This window comes from Exophiala aquamarina (assembly GCF_000709125.1).
Source record: "Exophiala aquamarina CBS 119918 chromosome Unknown aczIA-supercont1.8, whole genome shotgun sequence".
Classification (NCBI taxonomy): Eukaryota; Fungi; Ascomycota; class Eurotiomycetes; order Chaetothyriales; family Herpotrichiellaceae; genus Exophiala; species Exophiala aquamarina.
The window spans coordinates 1,145,274-1,166,754 of NW_013550580.1; the positions used below are offsets into that span (position 1 = coordinate 1,145,274).

At 52.2% G+C, this 21,481-nt stretch overlaps 6 protein-coding genes across 6 annotated transcripts; 3 read left to right on the forward strand and 3 right to left on the reverse strand.

Moving 5' to 3' along the window:
• Positions 1-815: 815 nt before the first annotated feature.
• A1O9_08952 (uncharacterized protein) lies at positions 816-3,551 on the forward strand (the record flags this gene model as incomplete). The annotated part of the gene is made up of 1 exon (XM_013402434.1): positions 816-3,551. The coding sequence occupies one exon, from the start codon at positions 816-818 to the stop codon at positions 3,549-3,551; it is 2,736 nt and encodes a 911-aa protein (XP_013257888.1).
• A 924-nt stretch (positions 3,552-4,475) lies between these two features.
• Positions 4,476-6,359, forward strand: A1O9_08953 (uncharacterized protein; the record flags this gene model as incomplete). The annotated part of the gene is made up of 1 exon (XM_013402435.1): positions 4,476-6,359. The coding sequence occupies one exon, from the start codon at positions 4,476-4,478 to the stop codon at positions 6,357-6,359; it is 1,884 nt and encodes a 627-aa protein (XP_013257889.1).
• Positions 6,360-7,192: 833 nt separating this feature from the next.
• A1O9_08954 (uncharacterized protein) lies at positions 7,193-9,142 on the reverse strand (the record flags this gene model as incomplete). The annotated part of the gene is made up of 1 exon (XM_013402436.1): positions 7,193-9,142. One exon carries the CDS (start codon positions 9,140-9,142, stop codon positions 7,193-7,195), a length of 1,950 nt encoding a protein of 649 aa, XP_013257890.1.
• A 1,020-nt stretch (positions 9,143-10,162) lies between these two features.
• On the reverse strand, positions 10,163-11,588 carry A1O9_08955 (beta-lactamase; the record flags this gene model as incomplete). Its single annotated transcript, XM_013402437.1, has 4 exons — positions 10,163-10,291; positions 10,365-11,243; positions 11,312-11,415; positions 11,501-11,588. The coding sequence occupies 4 exons, from the start codon at positions 11,586-11,588 to the stop codon at positions 10,163-10,165; spliced, it is 1,200 nt and encodes a 399-aa protein (XP_013257891.1).
• Positions 11,589-12,231: 643 nt separating this feature from the next.
• Positions 12,232-14,292, reverse strand: A1O9_08956 (uncharacterized protein; the record flags this gene model as incomplete). The annotated part of the gene is made up of 1 exon (XM_013402438.1): positions 12,232-14,292. One exon carries the CDS (start codon positions 14,290-14,292, stop codon positions 12,232-12,234), a length of 2,061 nt encoding a protein of 686 aa, XP_013257892.1.
• A 5,014-nt stretch (positions 14,293-19,306) lies between these two features.
• Positions 19,307-20,825, forward strand: A1O9_08957 (uncharacterized protein; the record flags this gene model as incomplete). Its single annotated transcript, XM_013402439.1, has 3 exons — positions 19,307-19,899; positions 19,967-20,200; positions 20,255-20,825. The coding sequence occupies 3 exons, from the start codon at positions 19,307-19,309 to the stop codon at positions 20,823-20,825; spliced, it is 1,398 nt and encodes a 465-aa protein (XP_013257893.1).
• Positions 20,826-21,481: the final 656 nt, after the last annotated feature.

Consider the following 21,481-nt stretch of genomic DNA (forward strand, 5'->3'; position numbering starts at 1 on the left):
TTGATCGTGTTCCCAGTAGTCGCACAGGTCGAAACCAAACTCTCCTCCCTCAGAAGTAGTTCAAAAAAAAAGGCAGACTCAGATGAGCAGCGTGTTCTTTCGATTTTTGACTTTATGATTGATCTTGTGTTCTACGAGTGAACCTTTAGAACCCCAGGAGAGAGCCCCCCATGACGTCGCCTATTGCATCCTCTAACATGGGTATCACTGAGAGATATCCACCAGCAGACCTGTGTCCACGGAAGGATGAAGAAGCAGCCACCAACGCCGAAGCTTATCTGGGACGCTTAAATCTAGCGGGAGATATACCTCCACTGGGCTCCCTCGGGTCCTCTCCAGGGCCCCTGGCGCCCAACCGATGCCCCTAAAGATGCCCCTGTCGCTCGGCAAAAGCACCGGAAAAAGGCAGCAGCCCACCATCAGTCAGCAACCATCCACAATTACACACAGATCCAATACCAATTCACCAACCCACCACTCCCCTCACCAACACGGCAAAGACCCTCGACCCTCACTCTCACAGACCACCACCATCTTTGGCCACTCACACTCCGTCCGATGCCGCCCTTTCTGGTTGCTTCGACAAACTTCAACCATGTTGCTGCCTCATAGTCTTTATCGTCTCCTCTCTAACCTTCGTCTAGAGCACGGAACACTGTCACCCTCGAACCTCCCTCGAACACCAAATGCATTTGAGCTGGCACCCTCTTCACTGCCAGCTTGATTACGAGCCTGTCTCCCTTGCTGATAGACTGGACAGTCGACTCACAACACCGACAGAATGACCCAATACCCCTCATGATCTTCGCCGCATCATGGGCTATGATCATGCCGAACAAAAAGAGTTGGATGCTCCCGTATCCAACTCCAGCTCGAGCTCTGGTGCCAGTATCGGTGAGAAGCGGAGACAATGGGACGAGCCCGACCAGAGCAGGGACTCTATAACCACTCTACCGGATGAGAAGGGCAGACAGGAGAAAGATTTTCAAAAGAAGCATGGACACTCCTTAGGAAAGCTGAGGTTGAGGTCTGCGGATGACGACCAGCCCACTGACTGGTGGTTCGCCTCCACTGCCATTCCTCTCATTGCCGCCACCTTTGCACCAATGGCCAACTTACTCTCCATCGCTGCCTTGGTTGTCTCCTGGAGGAATAATGTCATCGAGCCGGAAAACGACATCACCTACCAGTCCACCTCGGTTCCCTACCCAGACCCTCGCTGGTGTATCAACCTTAACATTGCCTCCCTGGTCTGCGGTTTCGTTGGCAATCTCTTTCTGTTGTTCAACTTCACGAAACGAATCCGCTACATTGTCGCCCTACCAGGTACTATCATCTTCTTCTACCTCGCTTCGGGAATTTTGATCGGGATCACTGTGTCGATGGACATCCATGACCCTCCTGGAGTCGACCAGATCTACTCACAAGGATTTTGGAATGCAGTCCTTGCGGCTTGTCTCTACATGTTCAATTCTATGATACTCATGATCAACATGTGGGGTTACTTCCTCGGCCATTATCCTCAGCATTTCGCCTTGTCGGATGAACAGCGAAATCTTATTCTTCAAACCATGATGTTCTTCATCTGGCTCGGTGGCGGTGCTGCCATTTTCTCGAAGATCGAGCCGGCCTGGTCATATCCTGACGCACTGTATTTCTGTGATGTCACTATTCTGACCATTGGCTTTGGTGATTATTACCCCACAGACGACGTTGGGCGCGGCCTTGTCTTTCCGTATTCGGTTGGCGGAACTATCATTCTGGGTCTCATGGTGAGCTCCATACATAAATTCGCCGGAGAGTTGAGTACTGTGAACGTCCTGAGAAAGCACATCGAAGCTAGAAGAGTAAACACTCTGTCTCGAGTCGTGACTGTCGACAAGGAGGAGGAAAAGAGGAACACCCTCGAGGCCGAGTTCGAGCAGTTGCGTCACCACCACCTGCCCATCTCAGCGCCGTTGCCCAATCCTCAAATTCAGAGAGATCTAGATGCCGCTGCGGCCAGCGCAGACGAAGAAAATCGTCAGGAGAGGCACATTGAATTCACAAACTCCAACGCGGAAACACCAAAGAAAGAGGACGTTCCAGAGGAGGAGCATCACCCTCACCCTCACCAATTTCTAAACTCCGCATTTCACAATGGCCCAATTCGCAAAACCTTGAGACTGATCACCAAACAGGTCAACACGATGAAGAAGGCTCGAACTGGGTCGCAGAAAGTCATTCTCATGCGCGAAGAGAAGGATCGCTTTGATGCGATGCGAAATATCCAGCTCAATGCCAAAAAGTTCAAGAAATGGTATGCATTGATGGTCTCCGTCATCGCCTTCGGTATTCTGTGGTGTGCTGGTGCCATCGTATTCTGGCGGGCCGAGCGACGCACACAGGACATGAGCTATTTTGAGGCTCTTTACTTTTGCTATGTTAGTCTTTTGACTATCGGCTACGGTGACCTCAGCCCGAAAAGTAATCCTGGCAAGGCCTTCTTCGTGGTGTGGTCTCTGATAGCGGTTCCGACCATGACAATCCTCATCTCCGACATGGGTGATACCGTTATCTCGAGTTTCAAACGTGGTACGTTCAAGCTCGGTGATGTGACCGTTCTGCCCAAGGCGGGATTATGGAACGAAATCCTCAAAAGGAACCAGTGGCTATGGAATTGGATGAGCAGAAAAGCTGAAAAGAACCGAAGGAAAACCGGCCTTCCAGTAGGGCCAGCCCAGTGTGATGGCCTCCCCAATTTGACCATTGAAGAACTCGCAAACGAGACTCCGAGTGAAGCTGAAATGACAAAGCGGCTTGTCTGGGCGATTCGAAAAACAGCAGAGGACCTGCAACATGCGCCAGGGACACAATATAGCTACGAGCAGTGGTGCGAATTTACACGTCTGATTCGTTTTAGTAAAACTGGACTGTCACGCCTGGACTACGATGAAGACAGAGACGGGGTTGTGGAATGGGATTGGCTTGAGGAAAGTAGTCCAATGCTCAGCGGACAGACTGAACCCGAGTGGATCTTGGATCGGCTCTGTGAAAGTCTTCTGCGGCTGTTGAAGCGGAATATGCTTGATTACCAGAGTGCACCGAATTCGGCGTTTCCTACCTCGGCTAGTACCGATCCCTCAATGTCCAACCTATCACGCCAAAATACTTCTTTTAATGATGAATGGTGGAACTCGAAAATCGGAGATTCCACTGACAAAGGCAAAGCCCCTGACCAATCCGGAATTTCGCCTAGGGAAGAACGTCAGCGGAGAGCTTCTGGTGCAGACGCAATTCTCACCTTCTTCACCGGCAACAGGAGAGGTACACATACATATGCTTCTGATGCTCCACTCTGGAGCAAGAAGGCACAAGAGAAGCAAAAGGAAAGAAGGAGAAGCAGCACAATGAAGAAGCGAAGGGGCCCTTTCAGCCAACTTCAACACTCTGAGCGGACTGGTCCAATTGGTGGCGCACGAGGTGGAGCAGGTTTGAGGACGCTCAAGATGCGACATTTTGCTGGAGACGGCACTGGCGCTAGGGGCTCTCGGCGTAGGGAGGACGATTGAATACTCCTTGTACCCTGAATCTCATCTTGTCCATATGGCTCCTGTTGTGCTCCCCCAACCTTTGAAACCTCTAAGCGAGCAGGAATAAAGACTTTCATGATCTCGATGGCGCTCAATGTCCATTGAGTTGCTACCAGGAGCTTCATTTTGATGACGACACCGGAGTCACACGATTAGATCTACAAGGAGTGCTCTACGGACCGAATGATGTCTAAGACCGGAGTATATATAGGTTTAATCACGATCAGTAAACGGGTTCGAACGTACAGTCTAGCCTAATGGTCGATGGCGTTGCAAGTCAATGACCTGGGGAGGCCTTTGTGCAACCATAGTATGAATATACATGATCAAGGCTGAAAGCACTCGAGCTGATGATTCAGGACTGGTCCACAAAGCTCTGTGTCTGGGCAGGCCCATAATCTCACCATTCTATTTTTTAAAACCGTTCTGCGCAAGCCATTGCAACGAGCGATACATATCTGCCACTACGAGCTCTCCCATGCTTCTACTACACGGACCTTAGAAAATCGTGAACTCCGTATACCGCAAAGAATACTGGGTTTCTTCTCAGCTCCTGCATGCCCCGCACCTGAATGAGACATAGTCGACAACGCCACAAATCAACAAAAGCGAGAATGTAGTTAGTGCAGCCTCATGCAGGCCTTGACCGCTCAGCTCACCAATCCGTCTCCAGTCTTTCGAGATGCTTGAAGTGACAGCAATATTGCTCTGCGTTGTAGCTGGACTGCCTGCTTTTTATCTGTACCGCGCTTGCACGGATACAGGTAGGGCGGATACCACATTCGTATATCAAGGACCCCGTGTCTTCCTGTTCCTGCTATGCTTCTCCTCCTCGCTACGCGTACTCAAGTCCAGTGCTGCTGCTGAAGTGTTCATTTCCGGTGTTTGAGCACGGAAGAACTCATGGCCAAAAGCCTGGCTGATCAGGAGATCGTCACCACCATCAACGCCAAACCTCCAGCAAAGGAGTTCCACCCCTCTCCTCTGGCTTGGGAAGATCAGCTCCTCTACTTCTTGCTACCAGATCGCTTCTCTGACGCCAATGAGAATGGTTACAAGGACATCCAAGGCCAACCTGTCGAATCCGGCACTACTCCTCAGTTTCAGCCTCAGGATAGTGGCAACGCCACGCTCACCGATCAAGACGCTGCGGAATGGCGCGAGGCAGGTACCGTCTTCGTAGGCGGCACGCTCGACGGTCTCAAAAGCAAGCTGGGTTACCTAGGTAGATTGGGCGTCACCGCTATATGGGTTGGTCCCATTTTCAAGCAGGTGTCCAAACTCCAGACGTACCATGGCTACGGAGTACAGGATTTTCTCGATGTCGACCCACGCTTTGGAACCCGTGAGGAGCTGAAGGATCTCGTTGCCACCGCCCACCAACACAACATCTACGTCCTTCTGGACATCATTCTGAACCACAGTGGAAACGTTTTCCAATACGTTGCCAGAGACCCACATTACACGGGTGACACATTCGACGTTAAGGGTTTCTACGACCAAGATCGCCAGCCTAACATCCCGCTCGGCAAGGTCGACGAGCAGAAACACCCTGGCGCGTTCCCCAACGCAGCTGTGTGGCCATCGGAGCTCCAAGATGCAAACTGCTTCACCCGCAAAGGCCAGATCAACAGCGACGGCTGGGACCTCGAGCCCGAATACCTGGACGGGGACTTCTTTGACCTGAAGGACATCGCGCTCGGCAACTCCAACCCGGACAATTTCACCGCACCCCCAGCCCTTCGGGCCCTCTGCGCATGCTACAAATACTGGATCGCGTACGCCGACATCGACGGCTATCGCATCGACACGGTCAAGCACATGGGCGACGGCCCGACCCGATACTTTGCAAGCGTCATCCACGAATACGCCGCAACGCTCGGTAAGGACAAGTTCCTGCTGATTGGCGAGATCACAGGATCCCGCGCCTTCGAGACCGTGGAAGTCACAGGCCTCGACGCCGCTCTGGGCATAGGAAACGTCCAGGAGAAGCTCTGGCGCGTCCCTAAAGGCCAGGCTTCCCCAGCCGAGTACTTCGACCTGTTCCGCAATGCCCTGTTCCTCAACAAGGGCAGCCACACGTGGTTCCGCGACCGCGTGGTCACCATGATCGACGACCATGACCAGGTCTGGCGCGGCGAGAACAAAGGCCGCTACTGCTCAGAGGGTTCCGGCAAAGACCTCATCGTGGCCGCCATAGCCCTCAACCTCCTCACGCTCGGCATCCCCTGCATCTACTACGGAACCGAGCAGGCCTTCGACGGCTCCGGCGGCGCAGACACCTACATCCGCGAAGCCATGTTCGGGGCCCGCTTCGGCGCCTTCCGCAGCAAGGAGCGCCATTTCTTCGCCGAGGACGGCAACCCCGTCTGGACGGGCACCGCAGCGCTCGCGAGCCTGAGGAAAAATGAGATTGCCCTAAGGCGAGGACGCCAGTACCTGCGCGAGATCTCGGGTGATGGCGCGCATTTCGGGTTTCCGTTTAAGATCGGCAATGGACCGATTCGGTCCGTACTGGCGTGGTCGAGGTTGTTCGCGGACGAGGAGGTCGTTTGTGCGGTCAGTACGGATCCAGCCAATACCTTGTCCGTCTGGGTGACGGTCGACGCTGAGGTGCATCCTGCCGTTGCGCGTGATGAATTGCGGCTGCTCCACTCGTCTTCCTCCTCGTCTTCCTCGAGCAGCGGGACTGGCGTGGTGCCTGACACGATCAAGGTCGAAGCGCGGAGTGGGAGGAGCACAGTGAAGTTGACTGTGCCTCCTGGCGGTGTGGTCGTCTACAAGTGAAGTAGACTGGATGGAAAATGCATGCCATATATGTAAGCGAGAATAGTTCAACGCGCGCCAATCCTGCCGCTTGGTGGAGTACGTCAGTGCGGGAAAAGTTCCCAATTAATATCTGGTCTGGTGCACAGGGTGGAAACGGAGACGGGAATTTTTCAAGATCGAGGCGCCTTTTCAACGCACAGGAGCTGAGAACAAAAGTCAAAAACTCGTAATGTGTTTCTAAGACAGCACTATGTCGTGTGTGTAAGACATCATAAATGTCGGTAGCGGGGACCTGCTTGGACATGTCGACATACTGGCCTCCTTAACGAGGGATTAATTAATGCGAGAAGGGGCTTAGTTATTCAAGATTCACGGATATAAAGCTACGGGAAGTAGTAACACTTGTAATCGTGCCCCGTACAGTGGTCAATAATCAAGTCAGGAGGTACATAGCCACATCGCTGGAAACGTATCAAAGATATACGTACACGTATATATTTTCACCACCGTGCCGAACTTGAGTCTGTCGTTGTTACTTGATCCTTGCTGTTTGGTATTGGAAGAGCGAGAAGTCTCGCCTGGTCCCCCCTGCCCGCCTCCTTCTCCCCCGGATGTGCTACTTCAGGTCGGTGCATAATGGGCGTAGTGATAATCATACTTCCTCATAGATCTCGCTCGTGTCGTTTTGATCATTGCCCCCATCGCCCCGGGCTCCCATGCCGAATCGGCGTCGTTTCGCATATTCTCATACTTAGACGCATGCATGCGTACATACCTGCCAACCAATACTGTCACAAGAGCAAAGCAACATGAGTTCCTCCTCGAGCAGAGCAAAGCAGAGCAGCCCGAGCTCAAGCCAGGGGGAGCAGGTCCTCGTCGTCTTCAATCCGGACCATTCCATCCACAGCGAAGAAAGAGAGCATCAGCTCCTGCAACTGCGCATGTGTCGTGATGTCCAGAAGACCCATCAGCGCGGTCGCGCGCGTGCCGAACCAGTGCACTTCGTCAGATAGGTGCACCCTTCGCGCGGTAAGGACGCCCGTCACGAGGATCCAGAGCAACAGCTCATCGGAGTCGCCCGTCCAGATCTTACTGCGGAGGCTTAGGCTCGTGGTCATCGGCGACGGCGGGCCCCTTGATGATAGCTGTCGGGAGAGGCCGGTAGTAGTACTCGTACTACGAGAGATTTCGTTCGAGGGCAGTAGGATCTCATACTGGAGTTGGCGTCTGAGGCGCTGAGTACTGAGGACTGCTTCTCTCTCTGTCTCGGCCGGGCCGGATGGAGAGGGAGGCACCGCAGCCACGATCCGTGCAATGTAGCGGAGGTTTAAAATCAGTGCCAGCCTGCAGCACAGCTCGTTCCCGTAACTCGGCTTCTCAAGCAAGCGTTCAGCCAGGTCGGAGCAGCTTGAAACCAATTGATTGGCCGCCGCGCTCGCATGATCCTCTTCATCGAGCCGCGGTGGATTGAAGTGTCGAAATAAGGTGAGTATTGGAGCTAGTCCTTGGACCTTGTCCCTAAGGTCCTGGCTGTATGAGGGACCCTGCAGGGCCGAGCGTAGAGCCGAGCAGCGGCAAGGTGCATCAGGCTCGAGGCTCTCGAGATCCCAAATCTGCCGGTCCTGTGGCAATAGCTGATATGGCACGAAGGAAGAAGTCTTGGGCCCCTTGGGCCGCCTGTCTGATCCGCTCGGTAGGCCCAGGCCAGCCGGTGAAAACCAAGAACTATCGTAGCTGAGCATGTCGTAGACATATTGGTCGAACTCGGACATCCCTGGAGGCAATGCCTTTAGCAGGCGTTTCAAGAAGTTAGAGTGCGTGTAGGCGGCATCGTAGCTGCCAAGGTACCACTCGCAGACACTAAGATAGTAGATGTCGAGAATAAGCTGGCGGTCGGAAGAGGCCATCTGGACGGTCAGCAGAGCTCGTAAGCCCTGAATGGCCTTTGACAGGTAGCTCTCCGGCCCATGATCAGGCGCAAAGTGTATGCCAGAAACGCGCTTCATGCGACTGGCTGTTGCAGCCAACAGTGCATACAGGTGGACGGTTTCCTGCAGGCATCCTTGCACAATGGCTCTGATGGTCGAAGAATGTTGGATTAGTCTTGTGTCCCTTTGTGGCTCTGACTGTGGGCCATCGCCCGGTGTCGGTGTCGGTGTCGAGAGCAGTACAAAGGACAAATAGTACTGCAGCACCGACTGGATGTTGGGGTCTAGAGAGATGCATGGGATTCGAACATAGTCGAGAATAGAGGCTGTGGAGCCACTGAAGACGGCCAGTGGGCTTGATGGCGTTGGCAGCGTTGGATTAAGCTCGTGTTTACTTGGTCGTTGGTCTTGGTGGCTGGTGGTCTCGGTTGTGTTGTTATTACTCGATCTCGTAATGGGTGACTGAGAATGGACTTTGGGGACCCTCTTCTTGCTTGACTTGGATTGGGAAGCAGTGACAGATCGCCTTGATTTTGATTTGGTCGTCTTAGTGTCGCTGACCCCCAGCCGGTCAATGCGACATCGATTCACGCAGTTTTTAAACCGCAAGTCGGCATTTACACTGGGAGCCGGCTTGTTGGTGTGGAGTGGTAGAGCTCCCTTTGACCCGCCAACGTCCTGTGCCCAACGCTGCGCATGGCTGTTGATGCTGGCAGCAGCGCTACGGGAAGTAGATCTTGATAAGATATCTGAGTCCGGCGTCTTGACAACGAACAAAAACGAGGTGTTGGCGGGTGTCTGTCGTGGCAGATCAAGCGGGAATCCTTTGTAATGCTCAAACTCGAACTGCGAGAATCTGTGAGTAGATGCCATTGCTCTAGATTATGCTAATGGTTTATAATGGATGCATCGCTGACGCTTGATGTCTGAGAAGCCTGTACTCCGTACCAGTAGACCACCAAGCAATGAATCGAGACGAGCCCCGAGATGTTGGTCGTAGTAATTCAATCAGCCAGTCCATGAGCGAACTTGCTGGCTTCGATAGCAAGCTGCTGACGGCCAGTCGTGGGCGAACTGGCAACCACAGACCTGGAGATAGACCTGGAGATTCCTGGGCCCGGGTACTCAATTCCAAGCATGTGCGTCTCCTTGACGTCGGCACCGAACCACAGGAATTGTAATGCTGAAAGAGGTGTCATTGATGGTGTGAGGGAGTCCGGACTGTCCCCTCGCCGTCGGGCCTTGGTTCGGGCCTTGGAGCCTTAGCTAATCATGCAGCAATCTAACCATACGGGTGCCGCCATATAGGTGCCTTACGAGTAACTCAGTCCCTCCGGGTGTCTCCTTACCACCTATTTTTGTGGGTGCCTTAGGCGCCGGAGTCCCCCCGAAGCGTCGGGTGAACGCCACAGCGATATGATTGTTTCCTCAAGAGTGGACGATCCTGAGCAAAGAAATGCCATGGATGGGGCCATCGGTGCCATCGACCAACTGTCGCCTTTAATTGCCCAAATCGTGGCCTGCTACTCGAAACGACAAAAGCGCTTTGACTTCGTCTTGAGAAAAGAGACAGACGCCACCATTCCAACACCGCTGGCTTCCTCTGGTGCAGCCACTTGAAAATGACTGTGCCCCTCTACATATCAGCACGCCTAAATAGGACTTCGCGGCACCTGGCCATTGTTCACTTAATGGAGCAGTCTTACTACCAAAGACTCAACATTTCGTATCGGAACCTGGAAGGGCGCGGCCTTTTAAGTGCCATGATCTAACTAGGCGATCTATCTAGATCTATCTCGAGGGCTTGACACATGCCTCTGTACCAAACGGGCCATCCAAAGCGCTGTTCAACGTGCCTTCAACACTCAAGCTCTTGTCGACGGAGATATTGATCTATGCTGTTCCCGCCAAAGCATAGGCGTCCTTCTGAAATTGAGCAAAGAGCTGCTGTGTCAACGGGTCGGCTGGCGGGTACAGCTCAGCGATATAAACTCCAGCAACACCTCTCTTGCGGTCAACCCACTGGTGGTGAATGCAATCAGCACAGTTTCTTCACGGGGCTGGGACAAGAGATGGCAGTCTCTTGTTTACTTACCCAGTATGAGTTTGGAAGACCCGCCCACTGCAGAGATCCGGGGCTCAGACGGCCTTCAATCCCCTCGACTGCCAACGCGCCTCCGAGCCCGTGATTCCATTTATGTCCTGCCCCATAACTGGGAGCCAGGAACGCCGCAGACTGTGGATTGTCCATTTTCTCGGCGATATACTTGCCGTCTGGGAGCTGCGGAGCGAAGAGCTCCCGCACGCTCTCGGGTTTCAGCAACACGCCATCGTCTACCAGCAGGGATCTCAAGATCTTGATATAGTCCTCGGCCGAGCTGAACAGCCCCGCGCCACCGAAATCGTCCGCAGGCTGCTGGGTAAAGTACATCCCGACGTCAGGAGCGTCAGTCACAGCTTTCGCCTCCGGAGTGGGACGAAAGGTCCGTCCTAGCAGCTTGTCCTTGATGTTGGGGTGGTCCATCTGGAAGGTCGTAGCCTTGACCCCGACGGGTTCAAAGACATTCTTCTTCAGGTATTCGCCTAGCTTGATGCCGCCGTTGACTCGCTCCACCGCCTGACCCGCCCAATCGATCGCAGTGCTGTACTCCCAGCCCTCTCCAGGCTCGAAGACCAGCGGATAAACGAGGCTGTCCTTGATCGCCCTCTTAAAGATGTTGAGATCTATTCCCGTCGCCTGGAAATATTGCATCGTCAATGGGCTCATAAAAGCATACGACAACCCGGACGAATGACTCAACAAGTGCCGCAAAGTGATCGCTTTGGTCGCTTTCTTCAAGGCCGGCTTGCCGCCCTCGTCAATCGCTGTCACAATATCCGGGTTGGACCACTCGGTGAGCACCTTACTGATCGGCTCATCGAGAGATAACAATCCACGCTCGACACACTGCATCGCAGCGATGGAGGTACTGATCTATGCGTGGAATACTTCAGTCTCATGGATTTCGTCCCGCCCCAGGGGGCTCAGTCTGCCACACATACCTTGGAGCAAGATGCAAGCCACGCAACTGAGTCGAGGCCCATCGGCTTCGTGCTGTCTCCGAGCACTCGGTTACCAAATGCCTTTGCATATAAAGTCTCGCCTGCTTTGACTGTCAGTGCGTCTTCTGTGTTTTCCAGACAGACTTTCACGGCGGTCGCAGTCTAAGTAGAGGGGCAGAGCCAACGAACCGTTCTTGCTGACAGCAGCTACAGCAGCTCCAGCTACGATGCCATCTTCCACCGCCTTTGTTATGGCCGTTTCGAAGCTAGTGGCCATTTCTAGATCAGATGTTGGCATTGTACCTCGTTTCTGGTACAGGGTTCACGTCGAAGTCTTCTTCGTTCTCTTTCAGTTCTTTAAAAACCTGATAGATTCCTTGGAGGTCTACGATCAGGTACCGGGCATGGAGTAAACATCCCTCCCTCACATTCGACGTCAATTACATCGTACTAAGTAGTAGGTAGTCAAAGACCAACGTGGGGCTCATCGGAAAATCCCCTCCGGCGAAATGCGATAAATATCTGCCAGACTCCCCCACATTCCCCGAGTGGTGCCATCGGAACCCATTTGGAGCACCGACCCCTCGACACCAAAATCTAAACTGGGGGTCTGCCAGCCTTGCTCGGATGTTACGTGCCCACACAATAAATTAGACCTCGTGGTCGCCAGAAGCATATGCGCACATGCACCGGTTTCTAGAACTATCTGTAATCAACGCGAAAATCCGTATCAACATAAACCTCAAGACCCCGCGGTCATGAATCGAATAGGGTTTATATGTCACAGCTATCGAACATTCAGACAATTTATGGAGCCTGATGCCTGCTTTCAGTTCCAAGGAAGATCCTGAAGTGCGGTGGATGGACATGTTTGTATCACTCTCCGGAGAGTGCCTGGTCCTGTCTCACGAGTGAAGATATCAATAAGATGAGGTACAATCGTTGATGCATTGAGAATTTGATCCTGCCGACCAAAGCTGGACATAGTTCTCTGCTATCGTCTTAGCCCTGGTGTTGGGCAACGCCGTCGATGGACTGGACGCCAGCGCATATTCGTGGGAAGGATTTCCATCATAAGATGTTCCGGCACCCAACTTGGACTTAGTGCTCTCAAATTGCCCAAATGGCGAGGACTCCTGACCTCCTGCCTTCTCCAGATATCGTTCGCTGGCTCTGTGAAATTTCCGTCTGTTATTGGAGACATCATTTTGTGCAACAGCGAATCCTTGGTTCTCAGTATTCGCCTTCCAATTCCGCGTTGTTCCCCACGGCATGACCTTCGGCGTATGTTCATGCGAACCCCGCTGCCTTTCCCGAGGCTCGAAGTCGTCGGTCGCCGTTTGCGGAAACCACTTTGATTGGGAAACATCGCTCGCCTTTCTTTTAGGCGGAAATTTAGGTTGTACTTGGGTCGGGAACGTGTTGACTGGCTCAATTTCATGCCAAACATGCGTTGTCGCCAGTATTCCTGAGCCCCATTCATCTCTAGCAGGACTATTGTACATCGACCTATTCTCGACTTTCTTAGTAAAGTAGCCTTCGACTGGACTGGCTTCCGTCGGAAAATCCATTCTTGAACATGGGACTGATGGCCCAGGAGCAAATATCATGGTGTCGTTGGTCGAGGAAACGGTTGAAGCAGTGACATGCGGTTGACTCATTGCGCGAGAGTCGTGCTGATGGAACAGCTTTGTCAATCCATTTGCATTCTCAGCTCGTTGGTGATGTGGCGGGCTTTTCTTTTGATCGCGAGGGCAGATTTGAGGAGCGTTGCCAAAGAAGAATCCGCTTTGGTCATGATGCATGTTATCTGGGAAGATATATCCCAACCAAGCCTCACTATCACTGTCATAGCAACTCGCAAAGGAAAGATCGGTAACTTCGGCGTGCAGCCAGAGAGAAGGAGGGGACAAGGGCTTTGCAGCGCGTTCCTCTAGTGCAGCAGTATAGACTTGTGGGCGTTCAACTTTGTGTCTGTCGGAAGCCAGCTCTGGAGCAATACGTGCGCGTGCGCCTGCTCCCTTGTTGCAAGGTCCTGCTGCTGTTCCAGTAGGTGGAGTTCCTTGTGCGCAACCGACATGACTGACTTCAACTGACCTCGTACGGGTTCCTACAGGATCACTGCACAAAGTGCCTGTTGTGTTGCTCATCAGTTCAAGTTCGACCTGCTCATCAATCGTAAAGCGATACTCTCGAAGACAGCTATTTCTTGGGGACGCATCTGTCCCTTTCGTCTGCTCCGGAGCTTGCTCGTTATCAATACGTTCTTGTAGCAGTGGCGATATATATTGACCGTCAGCGAATGCTTCGGACGCAGGTGAACTAGTGGAATCGTTCCGGGACAAGTCCGCCTGCCGATTTATGCTGCTGTTTAGGACTTCTTCTGTGCTGTGATCGAGTCTTGCTGGGGTTGGTTGTGGCGTGGAGGTCGAGCGTACCTTCCTGAGACTCGGAGCAGATCGTTGGTGCACTAGGTCGAAAGAGCTAAGGTGTCGTGCCTCGTTTAATGGAATAAGTGTCGAAGGCGATTTGGCTGGCCCACTCCGTTTTCCAGTACCCGTGGGAGTTGACCTGGCATTGTCTCTCGGCGACAAGATTGACCATGTCTTCTGCTTGTTGACAGACGGGACGGCAATGTTTCCACAACGGTCTAGCAGCATTGAATGATCGCTCAGGTCATCCGATAATAGTTGCCTATTTTGCGGTCTAGTTGGCCGATCTTGGGGTGCAAAGGCTTGCGTGTCTTGACTGTTGCTAACCTTTGAGCCAAATCTGACACCATAGTCGTCCCTTTGGAGCGTAGTGCTGAAAGTTTGATGACCTTTCCCAATGCCCCGTTGTGAGTTTTGGCGGGCATGGCTTGTGCTCGTGTCCTGTGGGCCTGCCCGAGAGTAGTGTATAGATGGCTGCCTCCTCCGTTGTCTCCCAATCTCTCCCGTGTCATTTTGTCCCAGGAGAGAAGAAATCACTGGTCGTGTCATTGTGAGGCCAACCCAGTCCGAACGGGTAAGAAGATCGCGCTTCATGTAGTTGACAGGGTCGCGGTTTTGATTGGGTCTGTAGCAGATGTAAGTCGAGCACAAGACCAAGTATGCAAGCCTTGCCTTAGATCTTGAGGCCTAGCACCCTGGGGTGATTTTGGGCTCCTCGGCCCACTCCCAACCAAAGCTGAATCTCGGAGTTCTGATGGCCCCAGTTGTGCGGTGCTTGTGCTCCTATGGTAGTCATGCTTAAAGTCACTTGTTGTCGAACTAGAACCTGATTGAAACTGCCCCAGGATGGAAAGAGCTGGTTGAGGGCTGCTACCAGGACGCTGAAATTGCTGTCCTGCTTTTGCGAAGTGCTCTTTCTGCTTTCTCACCCGCTCATTCGTATTGGCCTTGATATGACGATTCAGGCGACCGCCGGTCCAGTTCATCTCAAACCAAACTGTCGATTGAAACGAAGAATTCTAAAACGGTCCAGTGTATCGGCTGGCAGCGTCATGATGTGGCACGAACTGACCAGCTTTGCAAGGAAGGTGAATAACCTCCAGAAAACGTGCAGAAAGACGTGAGGTCATGGATGCTCGACTTGAACAAAACGCAGAGCGCGTTTCTTCGCGATCTTCGGTCGTGGCTGCCTTTCATCCACCCTCAGGTTACTCATCAACCTAACCCTGTTTGAGTTTCTCGATCTGTGAACATCCAACGAGAACAGTTGTGCAAATGCATGAAGGACAGTCACCAAAACGCAACACTCATTTAGCATGAGTGCGTGACTAGGTTCCATGGCCGTAGCAGGCTAGCAGCTGGTATGTACGATGCCTTCGGGTACAGTCGACAAGTCTGCAGAAATCTTGGGGTCTTTACATGTCGGATTAGGAATCGTGGTTGTGTACGGCATCATACAAGACCTGTCTACCCCATGCCGTCGAGCACATCGAATATACGGAGCTGAAGCAGGTTGGCCTGTTTGGGGCGACGAGATCATGTTGAGAACGAAGAGCATGATAGACAACAAAGCGTCCCCGTATCAAGATCACCAACTGGGTAGGCGACTGAGTCCGCTGAACAGAACACTCACATGGGTGGCAACGGCGTTGCACTACTACTGCTGTTGGATGTGGTGATAACTCATAGGCTTACCAAAATAGCAGAGACGTGGGAGATGGAGCGAATATGAGTTACTCAACCTTGGTCCTTTGGCCCTGAATGTATCCGTACAGTACGAGTAAGTTGGCAGTTCACAGTTGGCGGAGGCCCATAGCCCAGAGTCCACCGCCAAGACATGCCAAGCATTCACATGACTCAGACGCCCACAGCTTCCGCTTTGGTGCACCAAGTTTTAAAATTTCATCTTCACCAGGCCATCAGGCTGTACTCGTGAGCTACCTGACAAGTGACTTCCCACAGCTACTGCATTCTATCTTGCTGGTACACAGCAGTGGGACGTAATTCTCCTACGATAGCATGTTCCCCTCGATTTTGTCACTGCTTGTGTAACGGCTTCCCGGCTCATGATCTCAACGAGCGATGATTTGCAATCTTGAGGACATCTGAGCATCTCAGAGGAGTGCCCCCGTTACTTTCCTTAGGATAGGTGAGAAACCCTCTTGCAGTTTTCCTGGCACATGAATCGGCAGGTCAACGCTCCTATGATGAATACCAATACCAAAAGCATAGTTCAATTGAGACACCAGTCTTTGAAACGAAACTTACCATCATCAACCATTCTGAAAGAGATTGCTCCTCACCCGATACTCGTGTGGGAAGCTGGCCATGGTGCATCGAATGCTGTCTTGCTAATCATCGCCTACGCAGGTACCTTTGACGATCTTCAAGTACATCACCGCTTAGGCCCCCGAGATTCGCGATGCTGATTGCCAGAGCAATCGTACAGTAACCAACGGAAGGGAGCCGGATCGACATTCTGGAGGACTGTCAAGAACTCGGGAATCCGCATCGGTGCCATGTATTAATCATGAATGGTGCGAGGGTTGCGAAGATCGGCTGTTACTTTCAGATAGTCACTCGTAGTTTAGTGCATAAATGGCACTTAGGAAGCGGGCAAGGTTCCAAGGCTCCCACTATTGGGGTGCGTATCGGGTCCTCTGAAGTCTGCTGTCCACATTCAAATCCAGGAATTTTCGGGCTCTGCTCCCCGTGTGGGATTCCATTGTAACGCTGTTTGAGTAATTCGAACTGGCCACGGGGTACCCATAGAATTATCACTGTGATCGATGCGGAGCTCTTCCCCCAACAGCTTGTGCACACCAAGACTCTGTACCGAGTATACCTTTCCAGAATTATGATCAGGCTGATGACGTATAGTAGAGTTCTGAGTTCCTTCTTCTCCCACCTGGATCATACTCACTTCTACCGAGCAGTCGCTGGAACGTATGCACTCTAAATTTGTGGATTCTGGAGCTAAATAATGCTAAGATGGCTCTTCGCTACCATCGAATTTGTGTTTGAGTGCGACGTCAGTGGGCAAACTGCAATTCAATGCCAGGCTCCCCTGTCAAATAAGGCTCGCACCGTGGGTCCATGACAGGAGGAAATTACCGTAGAGTTCAAGCGAACTGAGCCCGCCCAGGTTGCCTTCTCCCGAGGAGGTTCTATGAAAAGGGCTCAGCTGCTCGTATGGAGACCAGAGGGCTGAAGTTGGCATCTGACACACAAAGAAGGCACGAGATGTAGTGGGCGAAGCTGTGCTGTATCAGAGAGTGCCACGTCAATGCCGTAGGTCTGTCCCATGCATGTGCCAGCGTTTTCATCACGACGTCGACCTCGATGCGAGTGGCTGTTGAGGTGCAAGCGTGGCCTGCGAGGTCAGAACCAACGTGAAGGGGCAGTGGATGAAAGCGAATGGGAAACCCCCTGCTGATCATGCCCCCAAACACTTCCAACCATCCACATGAAGCGAGCAGGTCCTACACCTGGGAGAGCGTATTGGGACCTGGTGGACATCGGCCTGTCGATCCTGACTCGTCCGTTTCCATGCACTGGACTGGAGCTGTGCGTTGCTGGCTCCGTCCGTAGCGGGTCGTGTCGGACATGACAGGCGAGTTTGTAACCATACCCTGGCCTTCTCTGGCCATTCCCAGGAGCCTTGAAGCAAGACTGCTGGCACTGTATGTTTGTAGATGAGGAAGACGGGGCCACTGTGCATTTGACGCTGCATCAACATTCTGCACTTCTAACTCGATACAACTCTGCCATCGCACCTGCTTCGCGGATGAAGCCTGTTGACCGCCCCGCTTGGCCTTGGTGGTGACCTGGTTCTGGTTCTTGCCCACTTTCTCGTTGCCCACACCGCTCCTACTGTTGCTCTGCATTGCCAACTTCGCTCCTTCCATCCTCGCCCTCCCCGTCTTGCTCTGCTCCTGCCTCTGGCTCAGTCACAGTCACAGCAAGCATCGGACTTTCTGCTCCTCTTTTCTCTTTTTCCCTCAACGCCTTCCCTGCCACGGCCACTGGCAACTTCCTCTGTGCCCACTTCCCAACTCCCCCACCCACTCTCTCGGCTCTCCCTCCTTTCTTTATATACAACGCCCGCCGTTTCTCCCCTCCTCTCTTTCTCTTTCACTCTTCCAGGACACCTTCTTATTCTTACACCCTATACAATCCCGTGGGCCATCTTGACCTCTCGCCATCTACACCGAGATTCATTTTGCTTTCTTCCGCCAGCGTGTTACTTTTTAAACCATTACTATCTTACGACATTCTGTTGGCTTCCAAGGATCCCGTTATCTTAATCCCAGGACTTCCCAGGAAAATCCCAGGTCTCGTTTTTGCTTTTGTCTGACTGTTCTTGTCCGTCAAAGTCAACTATCCAGGATTGCCCTTTTGAGGAATTCAACTTTGAACCTCGACATCAATTCAACCTTCAACCCTTCTCCCAACACACTAGAGGTATTACATTTTCCCTTTATTTATTTTCCCTCGCTTGCATTGCCTGCCATTGCGGATCTGACGCCCTGTTAATTCGCCTGAGTTGTTTACCTCAGCTACTGGAGCTTTCCTCACTGCCGCCTGGGGCCCAGACCCTGGGCCGGCTGGTGAGCTGTGAAGATGAGAACTGGGTTGTCAGCCCTCGATCTCTCTCCAGAATAATGAAATGAAAGCAATATTCTCCCTATTGGAATCCCCGTGGAATTGGAAGTGGAATGGACCCGATTTGATCCTGGTGTTTTACCCCGTGGACAATTCCGTTAGGACATGGCCTTTCAGGATATTGGACCCTTTCATGTTACTTGATCTTCACCGGACCTCACCATACCTTCACCAACTTTTGCTATGTGTGTCATCGTGGGACCTCGGACTCTCCACCATCAAGTCAGCTCGACCAGTTGTGCATCAATGGCTAGATGCACCGTGATACACAACCTTCCCAAAGCCCGCCCTATTCCCCAAGATGTACTCTTCACACTGCAATATACAGTGATGATGTCATCAGTCTATATGCCCTCGATACAAAACTCTCTTCGACTGTACCCTCTGGAAAGGAACACCAGCTACCAGACCCCCCCCTTGGCCTCTGCTTTACTTTTGTACCACTGGTCTTTTCTAAGTGAACGATCGGAATAACCCTGGTTTCTTTCTCGACAGTTTCTTCTTCACCAATGGTCAAACGGAGCTTTCCAATACCACCAAATTTCAGTCAACTTATTCTGGAAGGACTAGGACTAGGTTCAAGCGTCTACATTCAACCACTCCAACATACGGCCATGCCTAACCCTTCGCTGGTACAGCTGGACAAAACGACTCCTAAGGCATTTCGTCACGACTATCCGCATCTATCATATTCTTGCTTTTGACTTCGTTCTGCACTCATGTTTCGTCTGAATGACCTGAAGTACTAATTCATATCCTTCTGCCAGAACTTAGCCCTCTGGATCTGTATCTTTTTGCAATGCTATCAAAACCACGCTCCCCCGTCGGGGTTGACCGGAAGCCGAGGACAGTTCCAGTGACCCACACGGATCCCATGGATTTTCCTCTTTCTACTACTATGGCCGAAATTCCCAACCCACATTATGCTTTGACGTCGTTGTGCCATGGATCTCGCCGGCTTAACAGCGTCAACTCTGATATCGTGTCTTGCAACAACTACCCAGGCTCGTCGGGTGATGACTATTTCTTGTCCACAACTTCTAGCATGAGCTACATTCCTATGACTTCAGGTGCAACATTCCCTGGGACCATGATGCCCACATTGGGCCACCCCGCTATTGGCAACTACGAGCTTGATTCAACGCCATATGACTCCTGGGTAGCAAGTGTGGTGTCGCCGAGCTCTGCGACAGATATGAATTTCGTGTCGTTACCATTCCATTCCCAAGGCCCCTCGCAGGACATTATGAATGCCTTTGTGGATGTATCCATGTGTGGCCCTGCTGTAATGAACAATTGCTACGGATCGGACGGATTCAACTGGCCACCACCAATGGGACGTCCGGATACACCCCCCCCTGAGGCTTATATCCAGGGATTGTTGCCCCAGCAACTCTCGCCTCCCGAGGAAATCCAGGACGAAGCTTGTACCGGTGGACAGGACTTTTCCCTTTACGACGTCAATGACATTCCCAAGTCGTCGTCGCACAGGTCAGATTGCCAAAGAACTCGTGCATATCATCCGTACTGACCTAGCTTCCTCGAGCAGTATTAGCAGTCGACAGCTGGCACAGCCTAGGCCAATAAGATCCGCCTCGGAGCGAAGTGATCTACTGGATGACAACGCATCTCCTGACAGCCGGATTGCCAAAGATGACCAAGTGGAGAAGGTGAAGGCCCGGATCCATCCATTATACAATGCCACACCCGAGGAAGACGGAAAGTTCCATTGCCCCATGAAGGACAAAGCCGGCTGCAATCATGAACCTACCGGGCAAAGGTGCATCTACAAGTAGGTTCATATCCACCAAGCAGTCTGATTCCCCTCTAACCCTTTCACCCATAGCAAATATCTGGATTCCCATTTGAGGCCATATCGTTGCAAGTTCGCCGATCCAGAGTGCGATGAAGCCCGGTTTTCTTCCAATGCTTGCCTATTTCGTCACGAGAGAGAGGCCCATGGATTACACAACCACGGAGTGAACCCATTCCTTTGCAAATTCCCGGAATGTGACCGAGCCCGAGAGGGAAATGGATTCCCTCGAAGGTGGAACCTACGTGACCACATGAAGCGAGTTCATGAATATGATGAGGCAAAGTGTGCCAAAGACCGGCCCTCCGGCTCTGAGCCAACTAAAAGACGAAAGGGATCCGGCGTCCCTACGTCTACTCCAATGAAGAGGTCTTCATCGTCTGCTCATGCGAAAGCACAGGCGATGGCAGGGGCAGCCATGCCCAAGTACATGGCCCGCGTTAACCAGGCTCGATACAGTATCCCAAGAATGTCTACCGGCAACCTGGAACACGCTGCTACATCACGGCCGGTGACGCTGGACGATGTTCAGTTCTCGCCAGCAGCCACTGTTCCCAGAACCTCACGGAATCCAGGATCATATGGACCGACGTATCCGATATAGTGTTTTTTCTCCCCTGTTGCATGCTAGCCAAATGACCTAATGAATCCATGTACACTGTGTCCAACCATCCAGGAGGCTCTTTGAATCAGTTTCTACCTTTGCAGATTTCTGCCGCTTCCGGAAGTGGAGCCAGACCACCAATGCAATATATTAGACACCAGTACCACACGGTGCAACAGAACGAGAGCTCATGTCGTGAGGGCGAATAGCGCCCTCGTACCCTTGAGCATCTTTCAAGCCCGACGTGATCCAGTTCACAACTCAACAAGGACTAAATGCCGATTGGAAAAACCCCAGGATAGGCCAAACCAAACCCAGGAACATCCAAGGCTGCTTGTGATTACTGCCGTGAACCGTGAGAGCGAGCGTGAAGCAGCTACTGGTGCAAGAAGAAGCAAGCCATCTCGCTCAGACGAGGAGGGGCTGGTGGTGTACGTGCGTGTGCGTGTGCGTGTTACCCACGATAGGGTATGAATATATATTTCCTGTTAGAATACTTATTTTCCTTTGACTACTGCTTTTGAGCGCATTTGCTCACATGAGGTCGTAATGATGATAATTGCAAGGCCCAGATACTACCTTGGTAAGCATAAGTGTTCCGTCCTTCATGCTAGAATACCAGCGTTGTTAGGCTGGTAAGCTCTCCAATATGGTAC